Here is a 25,366-nt window from a genome sequence, read left to right on the forward strand (position 1 = left end):
AGGCAGAGCAGTGGCCAGCAGCCAATACTGGCGGGGGGGGGGGGGGCGGAGAGCCGGGGGGGGGGGAGCAGGGCCCTCCGCGGAGAAGGGGGGATGGGGCAGAGGCTGGAGTGCAAGTGTTGGGTGCCAGCCCAAGCACTAGCACGTGCGCCCCTCCCCCCCGCCTGCCGATGGTTCGGGGGGGGGTGACAAGGGAGCCCGACGGAGCAGGGGCTGCCAGGCTGGCACGGGGAGCTCAGGATCCAGCTCGGGGGGGGGGGGGGGTGAGGTGTCATTTGCATTGGGGTGGCCCCAGGAAAGGGGCCTCCAACGGGGCAGCTGCTGGAGCCCTGGGAGAGTCTGGTTCAGTGGCCAGGGTGCAGGGGAGCACGGGGCCAGGAACAGACACAGCCCAGAGCGCTTGCAGGAGGAGAGCCCGGGGGGAACGGCTGCTGGGCAGTGGCAGGCAGGGGGAGCCAGCGAGCACCAGCAGCAAGGGCAGAAGCCAGGGCAGCTGGAGCCAGGAGGCAGCCCCACTGAAAAGATGCCGGCAAGGCGATGGGAGGGGAGGCACAGACAGCCCGGGCAAGAGCTTTCGAGCAGCCCACAAGATTCAGGCCTTAACTTCGCCGACGGTTCCCCTCACACCCTCCCCAGCCCGGGCAGCCCCGAAGGAACGCGCCGGCCCCAGCAGGCGAGGAAGGGACTGCAAGATTAGGGGGGTCAGCTCCCAGGCACCTCCTAGCATTCCAGTGCAGTCGAGCTGACAGAGGGCTTCCAAAGTGAGCATAGACTGCGAGTGCCCCAGCCCTCCCTTGCTTGTGCCTGACGCGCCCTCTGAGGCGACAACGCCCTGGCTCAGGCCGTGCTCCCACGGGGAGCCACAGAACTCCCTCCTCTTAGCCCAGCCTGGTCCTGCGGGCTTCAGATTCCCTCAGGGCTGAACATCCAGCCTACATCTCGCCCCGGTGCCCCCATGCTGCCACGTAGCGATCTGAGCCCTTCGGGATGGCAGCCTGCCTGTCCTGGCTGCTGGGAGATCACAGCAGGCAACCATGATTAGGAGACCAATACAGGAGGACACACAATCCAGGAAGTTTTTGGAGAATGTTGGGACAACTTCCTGGTACAAGTGCTGAAGGAACCGACCAGGGGCCGTGCGCAACTTGACCTGCTGCTCACAAACAGGGAGGAACCAGTAGGGGATGGAGATGTGTGTGGTAACCTGGGCAGCAGTGATCATGAGAGGGTCAAGTTCAGCATCCTGACCAAAGGAAGAAAGGAGAGCAGCAAAATACACACCCTGGACTTCAGACAAGCAGATTTTGACTCCCTCAGAGAGCTAATGGGCAGGACCCCTGGAGATGAAGGGGAAAGGAGTCCAGGAGAGCTAGCAGTATTTTAAAGAAATCTCATTGAAGGCACAGGAACAAACATCTTGATGTGCAGTAAGAAAAGCAAATATGGCAGGTGACCAGATTGGCTTACCAGGGAAATCCCTGGGGAGCTTAAACACAAAAAGGAAGCTTATAAGAAGTGTAAACTTGGACAGATGACTAGGGAGGAGTATAAATATATTGCTCGAGAATGCAGGGGAGCAATCAAAAGGGCCAAAGCACAATTGGAATGGGACCTAGAAAGGGAAGGGAAGGATAACAAGGAAGGTTTCTACAGGCATGTTAGCAATAAGAGGGTGATCAGAGAGGGTGTGGGGCCCTTACTGGATGAGGGCGGTAACCCAGTGACAGATGATGTGGGAAAAGCTGAAGTACTCAATGCTTTTTTTGCCTCTATCTTCACAGACAAGGTCAGCTCCCAGACTACTGCACTAGGCAACGCAGTATGGGAAGGAGGTGGGCAGCCGTTGGTGGAGAAAGAACGGGGTAAGAACTATTTAGAAAAGCTGGACATACACAGATCCATGGGCCCAGATTTAATGCATCCGAGGGCACTGAGGGAGTTGGCAAATGTCATTGCAGAGTCTTTGGCCATTATTTTTGAAAACTCGTGGAGATTGGGAGAGATCCCGGATGATTGGAAAAAGGCAAATGTAGTGCCCACCTTTAAAAAAGGAAAGAAGGACGATCCAGGGAACTACAGACCAGTCAGGCTTACCTCAGTCCCCAGAAAAACCATGGATGGGATCCTTAGGAACTCCATTCTGAAGCACTTGGAAGAGGGGAAAGTGATCAGGAATAGTCAACATGGATTCACTAAGGGCGAGTCGTGCCTGACCAATCTGATTAGCTTCTATGATGAGGTAACTGGCTCAGTGGACATGGAGAAGTCAGTGGATGTGATATACCTGGACTTAAGCAAAGCTTTTGATACGATCTCCTACAATATTCTAGCCAGCAAGTTAAGGATGTATGGATTGGAAAATGGACTGTAAGGTGGATAGAAAGCTGGCTAGATTGTCGGACCCAACGGATAGTGATCAACAGCTTGATGTCTGGTTGGAGGTGGGTTTCGAGCAGAGTGCCCCAAGGATCGGTTCTAGGGCCAGTTTTGTTCAACATCTTTATTAATTATCTGAAGGAGGGGATGCATTGGACCTCAGAAACTAAACTAGGGGGAGAGGTAGATACACTGGAGGGCAGGGATTGGGTCCAGAGTGATCTAGACAAATTGGAGGATTGGGCCAAAAGAAATCTGATGACATTCAACAAGGACAAGTGCAGAGTCCTGCCTTTGAGATGGAAGAATCCCAAGTACTGTTACAGGCTGGGGACTGACTGGCTAAGGAGCAGAAAAGGACCTGGGGATGACAGTGGATGAGAAGCTGGATATGAGTTAACAGGGTGCCCTGGTAGCCAAAAAGGCAAACAGCATATTGGGGTACATTAGGAGGAGCATTTACAGCAGATCTGAAGAAGTAATTATTCCCCTTTATTCAGCACTGGTGAGGCCACATCTGGAGCATTGCATCCAGTTCTGGACCCCCAATTACAGAAAGGATGTGGACGCATTGGAGAGGGTCCAGCAGAGGGCAACCAAAATGATGAGGGGGCTGGAGCACGTGACCTACAAGGAGAGGCTGAGGGATTTGGGCTTGTTTAATCTGTAGAAGAGAGGAGTGAGGGGGGATTTGAGAGCAGCCTTCAACTCCCTGAAGGGGGGTTCCAAAGAGGCTGGAGAGAGGCTGTTCTCAGTAGTGACAGGAGCAATGGGCTCAAGTCGCAGTGGGATAGATCTAGGTTGAATATTAGGAAAAACTATTTTATTAGGAGGGTGGTGAAGCACTGGAATAGGTTCCAGAGGGAGGGGGTGGAATCTCCTTCCCTAGAGATGTTTAAATCACGACTTGACCAAGCCCTGGCTGGGATGATTTACTTGGGCTCGGTCCTGCTTTGGGCAGGGAGCGGGACTCGATGACTCCAGAGGTCTCCGCCCACCCCAGGATTCTAGGATGGCCTGCGCTCCACAACAACTGCTTTCCCTGTAAGGGGAATCTGAAATGCTGGTCACTAGCCCAACAGCAGGCGAGTCCTTGTGCTCTGTCCTGGCCACTGGCCTCCTGGAACATGTGACTGTGTCCTTGGCTGCAGCAGGCTCCAAAGTAAGAGCACCTGCAGCATCCTCACTGGCAGCCGGACCAGTGGTTGTGGAAACCCAAACGGCTGCTGGCATCAGGCTGCTCTAGAATTCCACAAACGCTCCCGCCTCGGCAAGCCCAGGGAGAGGCTTCGCTGCCATTGCAAACCCAGCAGCTAATCTCGGCCCCTCTCCTACGACAGAGGGGTCCGTTCTGTCCAGACCAGAGCTGCCCTGCACCACACGTGCACAAGGACACCGGCAGAATCTCACTTCCAGCCTCACAACCTGCAGCTCCCAGCTCTCTCCTGAGACCTCCCAACTCCCGGCAGCGAGCTTCTTGGAGAGCAGGACTCTCAAACTCCCGGCCCTTGGGCCATCCCTGGCTGGAGCAGTGGCACAAGCTGGCCCGAAAGTCCTGGCCGGTTGGAGGGGGGCTGTCCATTCCTGTCCCCAAGCCCCGCCCCTTCCTGCCACTGCCCCACCAAGGCACCCGCTCTCCAAAGGACGCAGCCCCGGGGATTACCGGGAGATAACAGCCGTGATCAGCTGCCCCACCCCCGGCAGCAGGAAGGAGTGTGTCCCACTTCCCCATGGCTTCTGCCACCGTGGGGAATCGGGGGGAGGGATAACTGCTGCCGCTGCCCTACACCAGGCCCTCCCAGCAATCCCCAAGGCTGCGCCCCTCAGGGACAGGGTGCCATGGGGGAGAGGGCGGGGATGAGAATGGAGAGCAACCCTCCCTGCCAAGACTCCCAGGCTGGCTTCTGCAACTGCTCCAGCCAGGGCTGGCCTGCAGGCTGGGAGCTGAGACTCCAGCGGTGGAGTCAGCCAGGAGGCCACGTGTCAGCCCCAGAAACGTCCCAGGGTGTAGCCGAGCCCCAGCGGCGCCTCGAGGCTCAGAGACTGGGCCTCTCAGTGACGGCCACCCCAGCCGCACTGGCAGAAGGGGAGTACAGTGGAGAAGGCAACCAGGCTGTGACTGCACATCCACACCCCCCCACCCCCCGGCCCTTCACAGGCGCAGCCTCTAAGTCTCCGGCCACCCTCTGACTGGCCTGTCCCCGCCCAAGCGTCTTTGGGGGAGGCTCCTCCTGCACCTTGTGCTGGGCTTTCTGCCAAGCTGCTGCTGACCCGGCTCAAGCTGCTCTTCCTTCAACTCAGCTGGGTAATGCCCCTACTCCCTGGGCCTGCTCGCCCAGCCCCAGCCCTGCTCCATCTGGGGGTCCCCCGCACCCAGCTCCTGGCCCACAACAGCCCTGCCTCTCCCTTCCCCCAGGCCACTCCCTGTCACCACGACATCACCACCTAGCACAGCCCACTGATGAGATTTGCCGCTCGACCAGGATGCCAAGGACCTTACCTGGGGCAATGAGGGGGTGGGTGGTCACCGGTGTCACCGTCCGGCTCATGGGGTGCCCTCGGCAGTCCGCAGTGGTGGGCATGCTGCCATCGCCCTTCTTAAGGTGCTCTGCTGCCTGCTCCGCCTGGCTGCCCTTGGTGCCTGCAGCGGGAGCCGGCCCCGCGGCCTTGCCCTGGGACGTGCTGGAGACCGGCTGGCTGCTGCTCGGAGCTGGCTTCATGGCCAGGGCAGGGAGCTGCTGGGCTTGGGAAGAAGCCATTCCTTGTGCTACTGTCTGCTGGGCTCTTAGGGCCAAATTTTGCACCTGGAGCAGAGGGGCAGAAGGGGCCCAAGTCTTCAGCATGGGGCCGACACAGCCCCCCAGACATCCCCCCCCCAGGGATGGGGCTGGGCGGGCAGGATCAGCCCCTCCACACAGCCCCAGGGGGCCAGAGCACCTGGCCACCAGGAAATGCCCCACAAGCCTCTGGAAACCCATCACCCCTGGGGACAGCTGGATTGAGAGCTGAAGGCCCCTCTAAGCCACCCAGCCCCTAACCTAAAGCCTTCCCCTGCCCTCTCCCCCTCCCCATGGCACCCACCCCACCCCCTCTGCTTGGAACCCGCCTTCCCCACACATGCCCCAGCCCTTGGGCCCGTGGTCTTTTGCATGGCGGCACTGACACCTCCAGCGCCTGGGGGGGGGGCACCCCAAAGCTCCCAGCCAGGGGCAGCGGGGGGAGGGCGAGGGAGGTCTCTCACCTGAGCAGTGGTGGTGGATGGCTGGGAGGTGGGGGCTGCGCCGCCCTCGGGCTGCACCGCGGTGACTGTGGCCGTAGGCGTGAAGATGAGCTGGGGGGATAAAGGAACAGCACGGCCTAGGCTCCTAGCTACTTGCACAAGGTTACTTTGCTGGGCCTGGAAATCACATGAAATGTGTTGCCTTTTACGTCACCTGTTCCTGGCTCAGGCCGAGAAAGCAAAACCAGCAGCCCCGGGTCCCCCAGGGCTGGGCCGGCCAGAGGACAGGCCTCAGGGCACAGGGACAGCTGGGAGAGGGGGGCGCTGCAGGGATGGAAGAGCCGGGGCAGAGAGCATGACTGGCTGGAACGTGTACCGGGGAGGGAGTATGACCGAGAATATGGGTCTCTCTCAGGGGGTATGTCTACACTGCCACCCTAGTTCGAACTAAGGTGGCTAACGTAGGCATTCCAAGTTGCAAATGAAGCCCGGGATTTAAATATCCTGGGCTTCATTTGCATCTTGCCGGGCGCCACCATTTTTAAATCCCCGTTAGTGCGGACTCCGTGCCCGCGGCTACACGTGGCACGGAGCAGGTAGTTCGAATTAGGATCTCTAATGGCGAGCCTAATTCAAACTACCGCACTAAGGGGGATTTAAAAATGGCGGCGCCCGGCAAGATGCAAATGAAGCCCGGGATATTTAAATGCCGGGCTTCATTTGCAACTTGGAATGCCTACATTAGCCACCCTTGTTCGAACTAGGGTGGCAGTGTAGACATACCCAGGGTGTGTCTAGACTACATGGCTCCATCGACGGAGTCATGGAAACTAGCTTACCCGGCATAGGCAAAGAAGTGGGGATTTAAATAATCCTCGCTTCATTAAAATAAACATGGCAGCCACACTGTGCCGACGATCAGCTGATCCGGCACAGCGCAGTAGTCTCGACGCAGATTGGTCGGCTAGGGAAGCCTTTGCCGACTGATCCCTTATGTCTCGTGAAACTAGTTTACTTGGCTCCGTCGACGGAGCCATGTCGTCTAGACACACCCTCAGACTCCACGACTTTCTGGGACTACTGGGGTGGGGCTGGAGCAGCTGCGAGCAGCCAGTCCCGGGGAACTGCCAGGGCAGGACAGCGGCTGGGTGCCTGCCAGGGAGCTGCTGGGGTGAACCAGGCCCTGAGCATGAGCAGCGGTGAGGCCAGAGCAGTGCACGGCCCCGACAGCAGCGTTCCCTGGGGAGCTGGCGCTTGTGCAGCCATGCAGGAGAGAGCCCAGTGCTGCCCAGTTGATTAGCAGAGCGCCCACAGTAGCTCTGGTTCTCCCCTGGTGGTGCACATTTGCACGTGCCTCTATGCACGTAAAATTATTCCGCATCTGGATGGAAACGATTAGGAACTATGGCCCGGCAGTGCTGTGTTTGCCCCCTCTCCACCAGGGGAGCCTTTTACTTGGTACTACAAGACAAGGACGGGTCACAGGCTTCCATGAACATCTATTACCCACAACCTGTCCCTGACTTTTACTACAAATCCCCAGGAGAGACTCTTACCTGAACTGTGAGTGTGTGAGGGACTGGGATTGGGGCGTGAGCGTGTCTGTATGGGGGGAGATGACACTGTGCACGTGAGAGACACGAGAACGGCAAAGGCCCGTTGAGATCAGTGTCCCATCTCCGACAGTGGCCATGCCAGGTGCCTCGGAACAGGCAGCCACCAAGTGACCCAGCCCCCTGTCCAGTCCCAGCTAGGGATGTCCACAGTCTGTTACAGTCTGTGTGAGCTTCGTACGGCAAAAGCCCACAGCCAAGCCTCTTGGGAGAAGGGCTGCCAGCCCCCGGGGAGCCAGTGTGTGACCTGCAGTGGGGGGGGGCGGGCCAGGCCCACCACAGACAGGGATGGCTCCAGCCAGCCGGAGGAGTCCCCTGCCTGGGGTGTGTGAGGAGCTGCTGCAGCCACTGCGGTTACCTGGAACCAGTGAGCGTCACCCATTTACGGTGATGCCTGCCAGTTACCCCTTCATATCCCTAGTCCCAGCTTTGGCGCTTCAGCTTGACTCTTGTGTGTGAGAGAGATGGGGCAGTGTCTTTGTGACTAGGGCATGTAAGACCGTGTGTGTGTGAGAGAGAAACAAAGAGCTCTCAGCTGTGTGTGTGTGTGTGTGTGTGTGTGTGTGTGTGCGCGCGCGTCTGAGAGAGAAAGAGAGAGAGAAAAACAGCTCTCAGCTCTGTGTGCGTGTGTGTGTGTGTGTGTGTGTGTGCGCGCGTCTGAGAGAGAGAGAAAGAGAGAGAGAAAAACAGCTCTCAGCTCTGTGTGCATGTGTGTGTGTGTGTGCGCGCGCGCGTCTGAGAGAGAGAGAAAGAGAGAGAGAGAAAAACAGCTCTCAGCTCTGTGTGTGCGTGTGTGTGTGTGACAGAGAGAAACAAACAGCTCTCAGCTCCGTGTGTGTGAGAGTGAGTGAGACAGCTCTCAGCTCTCTGTGTGAGTTAGAGATCAATTGTGCGTGTCTGTGAGAATCACACAGCTCAGCTCTCTCTGAGAGAGATCAGTTGTGCGTGTGTGCATGCACACACACATGCACTGCTGACTCTGGGTCTTTGTGCCCCCATGTGAGCGTGCGACATCAGCTGGGTGTGCGCATGCACACAGGTGACACTATGTGGAGGTGTGCCCTGACGGAGTGGCTGCGCAGGGGACACTGGAGGCGGGGGGAGGAGGACTGGGGGAACTGGCCACGGGAAATATTTGTTCTTGGTGGCCGGCTGGCTGTGGGAGGTGGCACTGAACCAGTGTCAGCCAATCGCAACAGCTGCTGCCATCAATAACCAATCAGAAGTGCCCACCAGGCTCACAGTGAGCCCGCAGTCTGCCATCGACCCCCTGCAGCCTGGAGGGTGCCACTGGGCCTGGGGCTTTGAGCAGCTGCGCCCCACCCGGCTTGGAATCCAGCTCCCTTCTGTGCCCCCTCTCGGGGCAGCGGTGGGAGCTGTGTGAGCACTGCGCCTGCAGGGGGCGCGCTACCTTGCTGGGTGACGGGCAGCCCTGGGGCCCAGCCCTCACCGAGCCCCGTGCGATCCTACGCCCAAGCCGAGTGGGTGGGAACTGAGGGACCTGGCCCCCTCAGGGTCCCCGATGGGCTGGCACACTGCTGCCAGGATTCGAACCAGAGCTGCCCAGGAAGCCAGGGCTGAGACCTGTCCCGTTTCCCAGCCCCCTCCCTGGGGCCTGCCAGGGGTGGGGAGCCAAGCGCTCAGTGCCCTCCAGCACAGGAGCTGCAGGAGTAGCTCCACGACCTAGCAGCAGTAGTAGGCTCTTCTCCTGAGTGGCTCAGCCATTGCGGGATGACTGGGGTCCCTGCCCCAAGGCCAGCAGGCCCCGAGGAATGGTCCAGTGCTCCCCCAGCTACGGTCCAGGCTCTGTCTCCAGGCTTCCCACAGGCCCCAGCAGAAAGTGCAGAGGCCAGAAAGCAAAGCTCCTGTCCCAGGTATCAGTGGCACCACACGCAGCTAGCCCGGCAGGCACCCAGGTGCCCCCATGCCTACCCGAGTGAGCACAGCCTGGGCAACAGCAGCTCCTGCTGGAGTATCAGAGAGGACGTGGGGGGCACTGGAACCAGCACCGGGGCCCCTCCCCCTCTGCATTCGGTCCCTACTCACATCCAGCTGGAGCCCAGAGGGGAGGAACCAGTCTGGGGAACAAACACTACATGAGAAGCAGGGGGCACAAGAATGCTGGGCCACCCTGGGCCAGGCCTGGGGCAACACAGCCAAACCCAGGGGGGCCAGGGCTCCCCAAGGATGGCTGCTAAGCGACTCCTGGGCCTAGGGCAGCTGCTGGAGGAGCGAGGGCCATGAGGGAGGGAGCAAGGGTCAGGACAGTGGCTGAGAGGGGAAACCAAGGAACAGGAGGGAGCAGTGACGCCAGCTCAATGGGATCTGTGCAGAAGCCAGGCCGGAAACCAGCACCACTGGCTGCTTCAGCCTGACGGGAAACCAGCTGATAGGGGGACTGGGCTAGCAGGGGGCCATGTGTCAGGATTGAAGGGGTGTCAGCAGAGCTGGGGGAGCCCAGGGCAGGGCTAGCAGGGGGCTGAGTGTCGGGAGTGAGGGGTGTCGGCTCAGCTGAGGGGAGCCCCGTCTTAGGCCTTCCCCTAGCAGAGTTTTAGCTGCATTCATTTCATTCCCGTTAGCACCAGCCCCCCCAGGGTGTAGCTACGAACCTCCAGTGGCTTTTTCTTCAGCCCCCCACTCCTGAGCCTCAAGGCACAGGCCACAGCCCCACAGACGTGGGCAGGTGTCCTGCCAGCCAGATTCAGCCCCATGAGTGTAGGTAGGGGAGGCTGAGACCGCCGTGGGGCTGGCCCATTTTCCCAGCATGCATCCAGCCCCTGGCCTGGAGCAAGTTCCTGCTGCAGCCACATGGCACCAAAAGGGGCTAAGGAAACCCAAAGGGGTTGCAGGCGGCCTAGACCCAGCTCTGGGTGGGAGGGTAAGCAGCACAGTGCTCAGTCAGCCTGGCCTGCCTGATGTGCCTACGGGGACGGGACGGGTCTAAACTACGTTCTATTTTCGAAAGAGGATATGCAAGCTTGCAGGAAAAAACGGAGTGAACCTCATTTTTTAAGGAAGAGCGGTTTTTCTTAAAAAAGGTTTTTCCCCCCCAAAAAACGCGTCCAGACTACTTTCACTTTCAAAAGAGCCGCTTTCGAAAGTGAGATCGGAAGACAATAAGCAAATTTGCATATCCTCTTTCGAAAATAGATCAGAGGCTAGATGCAGCCTACCACATGGTGAGCTAGGACCAGAGAGGGGGCTCTTGTGAGGTCGCTGCTGCCCTCTGGTGGCGAGAGCCGGTAGTGCATGCAGGTGTGAGTGTACCCGTGTCTCACTGCTGCCCTCTGGTGGCGAGAGCCAGTAGTGTGTGCAGGTGTGAGTGTACCCGTGTCTCACTGCTGCCCTCTGGTGGCGAGAGCCGGTAGTGTGTGTAGGTGTGAGTGTACCCGTGTCTCACTGCTGCCCTCTGGTGGCGAGAGCCAGTAGTGTGTGCAGGTGTGAGTGTACCCGTGTCTCACTGCTGCCCTCTGGTGGCGAGAGCCAGTAGTGCGTGCAGGTGTGAGTGTACCCGTGTCTCACTGCTGCCCTCTGGTGGCGAGAGCCAGTAGTGCGTGCAGGTGTGAGTGTACCCGTGTCTCACTGCTGCCCTCTGGTGGCGAGAGCCGGTAGTGTGTGCAGGTGTGAGTGTACCCATGTCTCACTGCTGCCCTCTGGTGGCGAGAGCCAGTAGTGCGTGCAGGTGTGACTAACTGTGCCTGCTGCTCTTTGCTGGTAGCAGTCAGGGGTGTCTCTAGAAAAGCAGTGGGGGAGGGCGGGCAGGTGGTGCCCATGTGTGGCACATTCCGTGCCTGCCGCTTACCATCTGGGCCCGGAGGTACATCTGGGCCTGGCTGGCCGTCAGGGCGGGGGAGGTGGCATTCCCCAGGAGCACAGCCTGCTGAGCGATGCCCGAGGCGGCGGCAGAGTTCACGCTCTGAGCTCGGTTGATCAGCTGGGCAGCGGCAGGGGAGGTGGCCAGGTTTATCTGGGGAGAGAGGAGCAGCCGTGGGCTGGGGCTGTTCGGAGGCCCCTTCCCCTCCCCCTCCCGCACCTTTGCGCTGCGATGCAAGGGATCAAAGTGCCTATTGCTAGCGGGTGCCCCGCTCCACCCCCACCCCTGCTCGGCCCTCTCTTGCCCCCATTGCATCCCTCCCCCAAAGCTCCCTCCCTCAAGATGTGACCCGGGGGCTACGAGGGGCTGGCGCTGGGTGGCAGCAGGGCTTGGGCCTGACTCACTGTGGTGGGAGGAACGGCAGGAAGCAAAGTGACCCCGCAGGGTCATGCTACGTCGCCTGTCCCCTGCTGCCGCCCCGGGCCAGGCCCAGGTGATCACTCAGACTAACATCGATATGGGGGACTGGCCCGTCTATAGGATGGTTATGGGGCAGTCACCGCGGCACCCACAAAGTGCATGGCGCCGAGTCGTCCTGTGGACGGGACCCAGTGTTGGGGGCAGGGCGGGGAGAGAGGGTGGGGGTAGCCGCAGTCAGGCTCCCTGGGTCAGGAGAAGGCCAGCCCAGCAGAACGGGGGCGGAAATGGGGCTCTGTGGACACTGGGGCTCTCAAGTAAGCTCTTCCTCCCCAGCTCCTCCCCCAATGACCCCTCTGCCAGAGGGTTTGGGCCCATGCGCCCCCTTCCCCCTGCAATTCCCAGGCCAGGCCACAGGGGCTGCTGAGCCCTGCCCTGCCCCATCCTGGGGGGTGCCCACCAGTGGCTGCACTTGGAGCTCTAGGGTCCCTGCAGCTGCAGGGGCCAGAGGCAAGGCCCAGCGGCTGGGGGTGCTTTACACCTGGGCTGCGTCTGCTCCAGGCAGCTCCTGGCATCACTGCCAAGGCAGAGCTGGTGCAGCCGGGGGCAGCTAGGCAGAGCGAGGGGCACTGCCCAGCGGTGGGACTTACCGTGGGCTGCTGGGATGGCGTCTGCGGGGGGGCATTGCCAGAGGAGCCGCCCTGCCTATTAGCAGCCAGACTCGCCTGGAAGAGAGAGCACAAGGCAGGTCACCCCATCCCAGAGCGCCCAGGCCGGGGGGCCCTGCACCGTGATCACAGGCCCCAAGCTTGTCCCCAGAGAGGTTTGCTCTCAGGTTTCCCTGCAGCCCTCACTCCCACTGAAAGGCGCCCAGATACAAAGCCCTGTGGCCAAGCAGAGCTTCGGGCCAGGACCCCACTGGGCAGGAGCCGTGAAGGCTGGCGCCTCCCCCAGGTGTCTCCAGGGGCTCGGTGGCTCCCGTTCACCCGGCTGCACTGGGGAACCAACGAAGCCAGCGATCAAAATGCTCCCTGCCTAGTGCCAGTCCTGCTCCCCTCCCCTCCCTCCAGCTGCCTCTCGCCAACCCCCTGAAGGGCACAGCTGAGCAACCCAGTCCTGCAGTGCCCACCTGTGGGACAGCCCTCTGGAACCATGGGTGGCACCTAGATGCCGTGGTGATGGGCCCGCGAGGACAGCCTGACGACCGGGAACAGGACAGGCAGACACAGCCCGTAAAGGGGAGATCGAACCCTCGTTCTGGGCCCGTCACCACAGCCCAACGAGCAGGCTCCTGATTCTGGGCCCTGAGCCCAGGCCGGGGCAGTGACAGCAGCAGGAGAGGAGAGCAGACAGCGAGTGCAGCCTCGGGCATCCTCCCTGCAGGGCCCCCCCCCGTACCTGTTGCACGGCCGCCAGGCTCTGGAGCTGGGCGCTGCTTAGGTGCTGCTGCTGCAGGGCGGCCGTCTGCAGCATGAGGTGCTGCTGCTGCGCCGCGTACATCTGCTGCAGGTACTGCGCGGCCGTGCTGGGCTGCCGGTGCAAGGCCTGCTGGATCACCTGGCACGAGGGGCAGAGACGTGAGTCCCTCTGCAGTCGCAGCCCTGCCCAGCCCAGGCCTGCACCTCCCTGCCAGAGCAGGAGAGACCCTGCCCCCGCCTCGGCGGCCACTCCCAGCAGCCCTGGCTTTGCTCAGGCAGGTCAGAGAGGCCACGACCCGCTCATCTCCGGCGGAGCTTTCCAAGCTGGTTGGGGGCTGCTATGCCGAGGGCTCCCCCATCCATCACGCCCCCTGGCCCGCCCCCCAGCCATCAATCACCCCACTCAAAGCAGGCTGACAGCTCTCCTCTGGCCAGCCTATCTGGCATCTGTCCCAGGCCTGGCAGCCAGCCGGGGCAATGCAGAGAACATGCGGGGAAGGAGGGGGCTTTGGCCAAGTGCTTTCAGCCAGGGGAGTCCCCTCACAGGAAGCATCTGGGAGTAGAGAGGCCAATGGCCTGGCCCCAGAGAGCTTACATCAGAGGTGGGCACACTTTTTGGCTTGAGAGCCATATCTTGGTATGGAAGTTGTACGGAGGGGCTTACGAATGAATCATAGAACCATAGCGCTGGAAGGGACCTCGAGAGGTCATCAAGTCCAGTCCCCTGCCCTCATGGCAGGACCAAGCACCGTCTAGACCATCCCTGGCAGGTGTGTATCCATCCTGCTTTTAAATATCTCCAGTGATGGGGATTCCACAACCTCCCTGGGCAATTTATTCCAGTGTTTAACCACCCTGACTGGTAGGAAGTTTTTCCTAATGTTCAACATAAACCTCCCAGGCCACAGTTTAAGCCCCTTGCTTCTTGTCCTGTCCTCAGAGACCAAGGAGAACAATTTTCCCCTCTCCTCCCTGTGACACCCTTTTTGATACTTGAAAACTACTATCATGTCCCGCTCTCAGTCTTCTCTTTTCTAAACTAAACAAACCCAATTCCTTCAGCCTTCCCTCATAGCTCCTGCTCTCTAGACCTTTCATCATTCCCGTTGCTCTTCGCTGGACCTTCTCCAATTTCTCCACATCTTGAAATGTGGTGCCCAGAACTGGACACAATACTCCAATTGAAGACTAATCAGCGCAGAGGAGGGCAGAATGACTTCTCGTGTCTTGCTCACAACTCCTCTGTTAATGCAGCCCAGAATCATGGTGGCTTTTTTTGCAATAGTGTCGCACTGTTGACTCATATTTAGCTTGTGGTCGACTCTAACCTCTAGACCCCTTTCAGCAGTGCTCCTTCCCAGACAGTCGCTTCCCGTTCTGTATGTGTGGGATTGATTGTTCCTTCCTAAGTGGAGCACTTTGCATTTGTCCTTATTAAACTTCATCCTGTTTACCTCTGACATTTCCTTAGTTTGTCCAGTTCATTTTGAATTATGTCCCTATCCTCCAAAGCAGGTGCAACCCCTCTCAGCTTGGGATCATCTGCAGACTTAATAAGCATCTTCTCTATGCCATTATCTAAATCAGTATTTCTCAATCTTTTTTTATTAAGTACCCCTTTAAAAAAATATAAGTACCTGCAGTACCTACCATTTTCAGAAACACAATTTTTTCATTGCAACACCTTTGTTTAACTGAATCATAGACACGTGGACAATGAAATTTTTGGGTGTAAAAAGGACAAAAATCAAGCGCTGTAAAACTTGAAACAAAAATTCAGTTCTCCAAATGTCAGTTGTGTTGCTGTAACCCCAGATCTCTCTCAGGTATCCCTACGGGGACTCGTACCACTGGCTGAGGAACACTGATATAAATCATTGATGAAGATATTGAACAGAACCGGCCCCAGAACAGACCCCTGAGGAGCCCCGCTTGTTATGCCTTTCCAGCATGACTGTGAACCGTTATAACTCTCTGAGTACGGTTATCCAGTCCATTATGCACACACCTTATTGAAGCCCCATCTAAGTTGTATTCCCCTGGTTTATTGATAAGAAGGTCATGTGAGACCGTATCAAATGCTTTACTAAAGTCTAGGTATACCACGTCCACTGCTTCTCCCTTATCCACAAGACTTGGTATCCTATCAATAAAGCTGTCTGATTGGTTTGACATGATTTGTCCTTTACAAGTCCATGCTGCCTATCACCTTATTATCTGCCAGATGTTTGCAGACGACTTCCTTAATTACTTGCTCCATTATCTTCCCTGGCACAGAAGTTAAACTGACTGGTCTGTAGTTTCCTGGTTCGTTCTTATTTCCCTTTTTAGAGATGGGCGCTAGATTTGCCCTTTTCCAGTCTTCTGGAATCTCTCCCGACTTCCATGATATTTCAAAGAACATAAGACTGGGTCAGACCAAATGTCCATCTAGCCCAGTATCCTGTCTGCCCACAGTGGCCAATGCCAGGTGCCCCAGAGGGAGGGAACAGAACAGGGAATCCTCAAGTAATCCCCCCCCCCCATCACCTATTCCCAGCCTTTGACAGAGGCTAGGGACACCGTTCTGACTCATCCTGGCTAACAGCCATTGATGGACTTACCCTCCATGAATCTATCTAGCTCTTTTTTGAACCCTGTTAAAATCCTAATCTTCACCACATCCTCTGGCAAGGAGTTCCACAAGTTGACTGTGCACTGAGTGAAGAAAAACTTCCTTTGGTTTGTTTTAAATCTGCTGCCTGTTCATTTCATTTGGTGACCCCTAGTTCTCATTTACTTGTTCCCATAACAGAACTTTTCTTTAGTCACTTTCTCCCCACCAGTCGTGATTTTATAGATTTCTATCATATCCCCCTTTAGTCTCCTCTTCTAAGCTGAAAGTCCCAGTCTTTTTAATCTCACTTCATAGGGGAGCCGGTCCAAACCCCTCATCATTTTTGTTGCCCTTTTCTGAACCTTTTCCAACACCAAGAGATCTTTGTTTGAGGTGAGGTGACCACATCTGTTTGCAGCATTCCAGATGTGGGCGTACCATGGTTTTATAGAGAGGCAATACGATATTCTCTGTCTTATTCTCTATCTCTTTTGTAATGATTCCTGACATTCTATTTGCTTTTTGGACGGCCGCTGCACACTGAGTGGATGTTTTCAGAGAACTCTGCACAATGACTCCAAGATCTCTCTCTTGAGTTGTAGCTAAATTAGTCCCCATCATATTGTATGTATAGTTGGGATTATTTTTTCCAATGTGCATTACTTTACATATATCAGCAGGGCTCAACAAACAATACAATCTACTCACCACGGGCGAGTAGATTTCAGCCATGCGCCCTGTTCATTTGCAGCGTGTGCATGTGCAATGCGGCTCTTGTGCATGCACAGTACGGGACTGGCGAGCAGTTTTCACCGCCGTTCATCAAGCCCTGTTTATCAGCATTCAGTTCATTTGCCATTTTGTTGCCCAGTCATTTGGTTTGGTGAGATCTTTTTGAAGCTCTTCACAGTCTGCTTTGGTCTTAACTATCTTGAGTAGTTTAGTATTATCTGCAAATTTGGCCACCTCACTGTTTACCCCTTTCTCTAGATCCGTGGTCACCAACCAGTAGATCTCAGGGGCTCTAAGAGTAGCTCTTGAGCCCTCTCTGAACTGCACACCTGCAGAAGTGCTGGGCAGTGTCCTTTGAAATGTACAACGCTCCCTGTTGGGGCTCTTAGCAGGGGCGGCCTGTGAGCATAGGCAGACTCTGCGGTTGCCTAGGGCGCCGCTGGCCCGGGACGCCCGATGATGTCGTCACGGGTCGCCCAGGCACTCGATGACGACGTCACGGCCATTGGCGGCCATGCAGGCGGGGGCACCAATTGCGCCTTCTTCCTGGGGCGCCAGCTGCCGCAGCCGGCCTCACACCGCTCCTGCTCTTACGCATTTCAAAGACTGAAACCCCAGGGCTAGCAGGGGACTCTCGGAGCTCCCCGCTGGCCCCAGGCTCCATGCAGCGCTTCTACTTTGAAATGAGCAAGAGCCCCAGCAGCACCACTGCACTGACACAGCCCGTCCCAGCAATGCCCACCCCGACGCGTTCACACCCCGCACCCCTGACACAGCCCGTCCCAGCAATGCCCACCCCGGCACGTTCACACCCCGCTCCCCTGACACAGCCCGTCCCAGCAATGCCCACCCCAAGACGTTCACACCCCGCACCCCTGACACAGCCCGTCCCAGCAATGCCCACCTCGGCGCGTTCACACCCCGCACCCCTGACACAGCCCGTCCCAGCAATGCCCAGCCCGACGCGTTCACACCCCGCTCCCCTGACACAGCCCGTCCCAGCAATGCCCACCCCGACGCGTTCACACCCCGCTCCCCTGACACAGCCCGTCCCAGCAATGCCCACCCCGACGCGTTCACACCCCGCTCCCCTGACACAGCCAGCCCCAGCAATGCCCACCCCGAGACGTTCACACCCCGCTCCCCTGACACAGCCCGTCCCAGAAATGCCCACCCCGAGACGTTCACACCCCGCACCCCTGACACAGCCCGTCCCAGCAATGCCCACCCCGACGCGTTCACACCCCGCTCCCCTGACACAGCCAGCCCCAGCAATGCCCACCCCGACACGTTCACACCCCGCTCCCCTGACACAGCCCGTCCCAGAAATGCCCACCCCGGCGCATTCACACCCCGCTCCCCTGACATAGCCCGTCCCAGAAATGCCCACCCCAGCATGTTCACACCCCGCTGCACTGACACAGCCAGCCCCAGCAATGCCCACCTCGGTGTGTTCACACCCCGCTCTCCTGACACAGCCCGTCCCAGCAATGCCCACCCCGGGATATTCACACCCCGCTCCCCTGACACAGCCCGTCCCAGCAATGCCCACCCCGAAACGTTCACACCCCGCTCCCCTGACACAGCCCATCCCAGCAATGCCCACCCCGGCACGTTCACACCCCGCTCTCCTGACACAGCCAGCCCCAGCAATGCCCACCCCGACACGTTCCCACCCCGCTCTCCTGACACAGCCAGCCCCAGCAATGCCCACCCCAGCACGTTCACAACCCACTGCACTGACACAGCCCGTCCCAGCGATGTCCACCCCGGTGTGTTCACACCCCGCTCCCCTGACACAACCAGCCCCAGCAATGCCCACCTCGGTGTGTTCACACCCCGCTCCCCTGACACAGCCAGCCCCAGCAATGCCCACCCCGGCACGTTCACACCCCGCTCCCTGGACACAGCGAGCCCCAGCAATGCCCACCCCAACACGTTCACACCCCGCTCTCCTGACACAGCCAGCCCCAGCAATGCCCACCTCGGTGTGTTCACACCCCGCTCCCCTGACACAGCCAGCCCCAGCAATGCCCACCCCGGCATGTTCACACCCCACTGCACTGACACAGCCTGTCCCAGCAATACCCACCCTGGCACGTTCACACCCCGCTCCCTGGACACAGCCAGCCCCAGCAATGCCCACCCCGGCACGTTCACACCCCGCTCCCTGGACACAGCGAGCCCCAGCAATGCCCACCCCGACACATTCACACCCCGCTCTCCTGACACAGCCAGCCCCAGCAATGCCCACCTCGGTGTGTTCACACCCCGCTCCCCTGACACAGCCAGCCCCAGCAATGCCCACCCCGGCACGTTCACACCCCACTGCACTGACACAGCCCGTCCCAGCAATGCCCACCCCGGCACGTTCACACCCCGCTCCCTGGACACAGCCAGCCCCAGCAATGCCCACCCCGAGACGTTCACACCCCGCTCCCCTGACACAGCCCGTCCCAGGAATGCCCACCCTGGCACGTTCACACCCCGCTCCCCTGACACAGCCAGCCCCAGCAATGCCCACCCCGGCACGTTCACACCCCGCTCTCCTGACACAGCCCATCCCAGAAATGCCAGAGACCCCCGGGGATAAAGCTAAATAGGGAAAGGGCTTCTCATGACAGCCTAGGCCACCCAGCCTCTGAGCTCCTTGCTGGCTCCAGGCCAGGCTGCGTTCCTCCAGAAAGGGATGAGGATTCTGGCCAGGGAAGTGACCGGCCTCAGCCTCGTGGGAGGCACCGAGGACTTGCAACTCCAGGTACTTTCCGTGGGACCCAAGCGCTCAGAAATGACAAACCCGATGCCCGCAGAAGAGCTGAGGCTGGACCCCACCCACCCAGATCTCGGGGGGCCTTACCCAGGGGTCAGGGCTGTTCCCCGCTCTGCACTCCTAGGAAGCCTAGGAGACATGGCCCAGGCGTTACCCTTGTCCGAGGCCCACCCCAATGCTTCAGCCACCGCGGGCAGGGGCCAGGGTTACCCTGCCCCAGTTATTGGCATAAACTGCCACACAGGGCAATTGCTGAGCTGCATGAGCTGCGGGCTGGGACTGCTCCAGATTGCTGTGCCCCTGCACCTTGAACTGTCTAGAAGCCTGAGAGCAGCAGGGCCAGCTGCCATTGTGTGGGGCAAGGCAACATGCTGCAGTGACAGGGGAGGTTCCCACACTCTGCCCTCTCCCCGAGACTTTACTTTGGTTCTTTCTTGTCTTGCTTTCCCTTAATGCAAGTGCGTCCCAGAGAACAACCCACTTCGATCTCAGTGGATGGGAAACCCAGACAGACCCCACAGAACTGAACCGATCTTAGCTGGTGCCAATCAACACAGGACCACTGAGGTCGGCTGATTGACATCAGCTACCCGAAGCTCTGAGAGACGCCAGGGGTTCTTGCCTTTCAATGGGGTGCCAACAGCGACAGGCAATGAGAAAGAGAGTTTGTGTCCTTCGCCACATCTGGATGGGGGGTGAAGTGTGTCTGGAAAAGGTTGTCCTCTTTCGCCTGGCCATCTGTGGCCAGAAATCCAGCCTGTGTCAGCCCTGCCCCCTTGGAGCTCTGCGGAGCAGAGGAGAGCTAGCGGCATTTCAGAGCGAGACTCAGTTCCTGCAAGGCGGGGGGAAGGGAGGGAGAGCTGCCAAGTCTAGTCCCCAGGGCTGGTTTGCATTTAACTCACACGCCTGCCAAACCCTACGCAGAAAAGCAGTCTTCCTTAAACAGCCGGCACCCCAGCTCCTTTGATTCAGGACTGAGCTAACTTCCGTCCTACGGCCAGCCGGGCGCTTTCAAACAAGCCATCTCCCAGCCACGCCTTGATTGCCCGGAGCCACAGCCCAGAATGAATAAAACCATACAAACCCCACTCAGGCCTTCTCCATGCCTCCAAGGGTAGGAAAAAACCCAAGCCTGTTTCTCTGTGTCCCCCACCTCCAAGTAGGAAGCAAACAATGGGCCATGATAACTCTTCTACTGCTGGTCAGAAATATCTACCTGTCCTAGGCAGTTATCTGGCCCTGCCACTGCAGCAGCTGCACGCCAGCTTCATTACATTTCTCCCCCACACGCTGCAGACAGGCTGGGGACTGAAGCCCAGGGTGACAAAGTGACTTGCCCTTGGTCACACAAAATATCAGTGGCGGAGCAGGGGTCCAGGGTGGAAGCAGGGGAGAGCACCTGGCCCCTTTTCACTTGTGAGGAGGAGGAGGCAGGAGGGGACATGCCCAAAGCCACAACCCAGGAGTCCGGGTCCCCAGCGCCCCTCCCTGGCCAAGCAGGCCTTGCAACTGAGAGCAGAGGGTACTGGCTGGGGAGGTGGGGTGACAGCCCCCACGAGAACCTTGTAGGTTCCAAAGGGCGCCCGGAGAGGCAGGAAAAGGAAAGCCGGGCCAATCACTGCTTCCTTCCAGGCAGGCCTGGGACTCCTTCCAGCTGCAATGTGTACAGAGCCAAGGCCCAGTGATTGCACCCCCCAATCGCCAGCCTGCCCCACAGGCCAGAGATCCCAGCTGCCTTGGGCCAGTCCATGCGGGAGCACCGAGCCACCAACAAACTCCCTTTCCTCCGCAGAGACCCTCGCCCCCTTCCCCACCGCACAACAAAGCCCAGCCAATGGCTAAAATAAGGGCCTCTTGCTTCCTCCCCCCTCCACGGCACACCCCTCCCCCACAGCCCATTGAAAACCCTGCTGAACTCGCCCCGGCCTCCTGCTCATTGTTCAGACCCTGCCTCTGCCTGTCCAGCAGAGCAACGCACATCGGAAACCCAATCCCAACTAGACTACACTAGGGTGGGGACTCATCTGGCCACAACTCCTCAAGAGAGAGCTCGGAGTCCTTGTGGACAGTCCTCCGAAAGCAGCCACGCAGTGCGTGCAGCGGCCGTCCACAAAGCAAATAGAACGTCAGGAATCACTACAAAAGGGATAGAGGATAAGACAGAAAACAAAGCCACGGGACGCCCACAGCTGGAATACTGCGCCCTGGTGCGGTCGCCTCCTCTCCAAAAAGATACACTGGCATTGGAAAAGGTTCAGAAAAGGGCAACAAGATTGATGAGGGGTTTGGAACGGGTCCCCTATGAAGCGAGATTAAAAAGACTGGGGCTTTTCACTTCGGAAGAGGAGACTAAGGGGGGATACGAGAGAGGTCTATAAAAGCACAACTGGTGTGGAGAAAGTGAATAAGGAAAAGTTATTTACTTCTTCCCATAACACAAGACGTAGGGGTCACCAAGTGAAATGAATAGGCAGCAGGTTTAAAACAAACAAAAGGAAGTTTTCCTTCACTGTCAACCTGGATGCCCAGGGGTGGGCAATCATTTTTGACCAAGGGCTACTTCAGAAATTTTAGAAGTGGCCCTGGGACATCCTGGAAGGGGTGTGGCCTCAGCAGAAGGGGCAGGGTCAGGACATTTCCCGCGCTCCCTCCGCCCCTCCCTGAGAACCACCAGCTGTTCCCTCCGGGTGCCCATGCCCCTGGCAATGGGAAGAGACTTCATGTGCTCCCCACCTGCTGCTCCCAGGTCAATCAGGGCCTGGGTAGGGGGAAATAAGATGGAGAATATCTTATTGTCTCTCACTCCCTGCCCCGCCCTGCAAGGGAGCACCCCGCTTAGACTCACCCACCCACTGAGCAGCAGCTGGCACGCGACTTTAACTGCTGAGTCCCTTGCAGGGCGGGAGGAGACTTCACACTCTCCCAGCCCCAAGCCCTGATCAGCCTGGGGGTGGGGGGAGCACGGTTCGAATACTTCGTGGTGCAGCCCCTCAGATGGACCCCAAGCCGCACGGACTGAGACCAGGAGAGCACAGGGGCTGGGCGCTGAGCACTGGTGGGTGCAGAGCCGTTGATGACCTGGCCCCAAGTTTCCTGCAGCAGCAGCGGCCCCCACCCACCACCACACAAACCAGGGTCAGCCAGCGCAGGGGCAGGCAGCAGGACGGATGCCAAAGAGGAGGGTGCATCTCCCCTGGGCACCCCCTGGCCAGGGCTTGGTGGGAAGCCACAAGTAGAACTGGGTTCAGCCAAGACCAAGTCAGCAGAGGGTCCATCCCAGAGCTGGCAGAGACACAGCCCCGTTCTCGGGGGACCGTGACGCTCCGGCAGCCGGGGCGATGCCCCTCAACACCTGGCCTGTTCTGTGCGCTCCCCCCAAACTGCAGAGCCTGCCGCTGTGGGACAGCGGCCCACACAGACCACGGGCCTAGCCCAGGACAGCAGCTCTTCTCCTGTGATGGGTCATGCCCCACACCCAGCCAGGGGCGCAGACTGCCGGGGGGTGGGAGGCAGGGCTCCCCAGATCCCCATCAACAGCCAGAGCCGGAAGGGAGCAATCAAAGCTACGATTCCCCATCATTACTCCCTGCCCTGCTCCAGCGTGTCTTGCAGCAGCCCCCCAAATACCTCCCCACCCCCTTCCACCCCCAATACCTCCCTGCCCCCAGCCCCTTCCACCCCCAATACGCCCCCCGCCCCCACCCTGCGATCACCTCCTTCCACCCCCAATACCTCCCCGCCCCCAGCCCCTTCCACCCCCAATACCTCCCCGCCCCCAGCCCCTTCCACCCCCAATACCTCCCCGCCCCCACCCTGCCCCTTCCACCCCCAATACCTCCCCGCCCCCACCCCCTTCTACCCCCAATACCTCCCCGCCCCCCGCCCCCACCCCCTTCCACCCCCAATACCTCCCCGCCCCCAGCCCCTTCCACCCCCAATACCCCCCCGCCCCCACCCCCTTCCACCCCCAATACCTCCCCGCCCCCAGCCCCTTCCACCCCCAATACCTCCCCGCCCCCACCCTGCCCCTTCCACCCCCAATACCTCCCCGCCCCCAGCCCCTTCCACCCCCAATACCCCCCCCACCCCTACCCTGCGATCACCTCCTTCCACCCCCAATACCTCCCCGCCCCCAGCCCCTTCCACCCCCAATACCTCCCCGCCCCCACCCTGCCCCTTCCACCCCCAATACCTCCCCGCCCCCACCCCCTTCCACCCCCAATACCTCCCCGCCCCCTGCCCCTTCCACCCCCAATACCTCCCCGCCCCCACCCTGCCCCTTCCACCCCCAATACCTCCCCGCCCCCACCCCCTTCCACCCCCAATACCTCCCCGCCCCCAGCCCCTTCCACCCCCAATACCTCCCTGCCCCCACCCTGCCCCTTCCACCCCCAATACCTCCCCGCCCCCACCCCCTTCCACCCCCAATACCTCCCCGCCCCCTGCCCCTTCCACCCCCAATACCTCCCCGCCCCCACCCTGCCCCTTCCACCCCCAATACCTCCCCGCCCCCAGCCCCTTCCACCCCCAATACCCCCCCCACCCCTACCCTGCGATCACCTCCTTCCACCCCCAATACCTCCCCGCCCCCAGCCCCTTCCACCCCCAATACCTCCCCGCCCCCACCCTGCCCCTTCCACCCCCAATACCTCCCCGCCCCCACCCCCTTCCACCCCCAATACCTCCCCGCCCCCTGCCCCTTCCACCCCCAATACCTCCCCGCCCCCACCCTGCCCCTTCCACCCCCAATACCTCCCCGCCCCCACCCTGCCCCTTCCACCCCCAATACCTCCCCGCCCCCACCCTGCCCCTTCCACCCCCGATACCTCCCTGCCCGCAGGCGCCCCCCAAGTTGCGGCTCCCTCCCCGCACGCGCCGGGCACCTACTCGGCTCGCTCCGCGGGGGCCCAGGGCCGCGCTGTCGGCTCCGCCCGGAGCAGCCCCGGGCCAGCAACAAAAGCGGCCGCGAGCCCCGCGCGGCTCCCGCCCGGCCCGGCCCGGCGCGTGATTGGCTGCGGGAGGCCCCCGCGAGCCGGCCGGGCACAAAGAGCCGCCCCCACAGCCCCGCCCCGCGCCCCCCCCCCCCCCCCCGCTGCTCCCCGGGCCAGCTGGGCGCGACCGCCGCGGGGGGCCGGGGCCAACAACCCCACCCAGGGGTGATCCGGGGCAACCCCCCCAACTCCCCCCGGTGCGGGGCCCGGGGCAACCCCCCCCCGCTCCCCCAGGCATGGTCTGGGGCACCCCCCCGCTCCCCCAGGCATGGTCTGGAGCACCCCCCCCCAACTCCCCCAGGCATGGTCTGGGGCACCCCCCCCGCTCCCCCAGGCATGGTCTGGGGCACCCCCCCCGCTCCCCCAGGCATGGTCTGGGGCACCCCCCCCCAACTCCCCCAGGCATGGTCTGGGGCACCCCCCCGCTCCCCCAGGCATGGTCTGGGGCACCCCCCCCCCAACTCCCCCAGGCATGGTCTGGGGCACCCCCCCCCGCTCCCCCAGGCATGGTCTGGGGCACCCCCCCCCGCTCCCCCAGGCATGGCCTGGAGCACCCCCCCCCCCCAGCTCCCCCAGGCATGGTCTGGGGCACCCCCCCCGCTCCCCCAGGCATGGTCTGGGGCACCCCCCCCCGCTCCCCCAGGCATGGTCTGGGGCACCCCCCCCGCTCCCCCAGGCATGGTCTGGAGCACCCCCCCCCAGCTCCCCCAGGCATGGTCTGGGGCACCCCCCCCGCTCCCCCAGGCATGGCCTGGAGCACCCCCCCCCAGCTCCCCCAGGCATGGTCTGGGGCACCCCCCCCCGCTCCCCCAGGCATGGTCTGGGGCACCCCCCCCCCGCTCCCCCAGGCATGGTCTGGGGCACCCCCCCCCCCGCTCCCCCAGGCATGGTCTGGAGCACCCCCCCCGCTCCCCCAGGCATGGTCTGGGGCACCCCCCCCCGCTCCCCCAGGCATGGCCTGGAGCACCCCCCCCCCCGCTCCCCCAGGCATGGCCTGGAGCACCCCCCCCCCAGCTCCCCCAGGCATGGTCTGGGGCACCCCCCCCCGCTCCCCCAGGCATGGTCTGGGGCACCCCCCCCCCGCTCCCCCAGGCATGGTCTGGGGCACCCCCCCCAGCTCCCCCAGGCATGGTCTGGGGCACCCCCCCCCCCCGCTCCCCCAGGCATGGTCTGGGGCACCCCCCCCGCTCCCCCAGGCATGGCCTGGAGCACCCCCCCCAGCTCCCCCAGGCATGGTCTGGGGCACCCCCCCCCCGCTCCCCCAGGCATGGTCTGGGGCACCCCCCCAGCTCCCCCAGGCATGGTCGGGGCAACTCTCCCACCAACTGCCCCAGGTGTGGTCTGGGGCAGCTCCCCCTCCATTTTGCCCAGTCCCAGGGTAACCCCTCCAACTCCTCCAGGCAGGGGTCCAGGGCAAAT

General features: G+C 60.5%; 1 protein-coding gene across 5 annotated transcripts in view; it reads right to left on the reverse strand.

Moving 5' to 3' along the window:
- Positions 1 to 25,366, reverse strand: part of PHC2 (polyhomeotic homolog 2) — a 118,235-nt gene that overhangs the window by 37,024 nt on the left and 55,845 nt on the right. For 3 of the 5 annotated variants that reach the window (XM_075906849.1, XM_075906847.1, XM_075906848.1), the window contains 5 exons: positions 12,839 to 12,997; positions 12,091 to 12,165; positions 11,012 to 11,176; positions 5,618 to 5,773; positions 4,877 to 5,180 (listed from right to left, as the gene is read on the reverse strand). In XM_075906849.1, coding sequence (XP_075762964.1) covers positions 4,877 to 5,180; positions 5,618 to 5,773; positions 11,012 to 11,176; positions 12,091 to 12,165; positions 12,839 to 12,997 — 859 coding nt within the window. Of the gene's footprint in view, positions 1 to 4,876; positions 5,181 to 5,617; positions 5,774 to 11,011; positions 11,177 to 12,090; positions 12,166 to 12,838; positions 12,998 to 23,843; positions 23,954 to 25,366 lie in introns of those variants that run through there. The other 2 variants (XM_075906851.1, XM_075906850.1) reach the window with 2 other exon arrangements.

This window comes from Pelodiscus sinensis, chromosome 23 (assembly GCF_049634645.1).
Source record: "Pelodiscus sinensis isolate JC-2024 chromosome 23, ASM4963464v1, whole genome shotgun sequence".
NCBI lineage: Eukaryota > Metazoa > Chordata > Testudines > Trionychidae > Pelodiscus > Pelodiscus sinensis.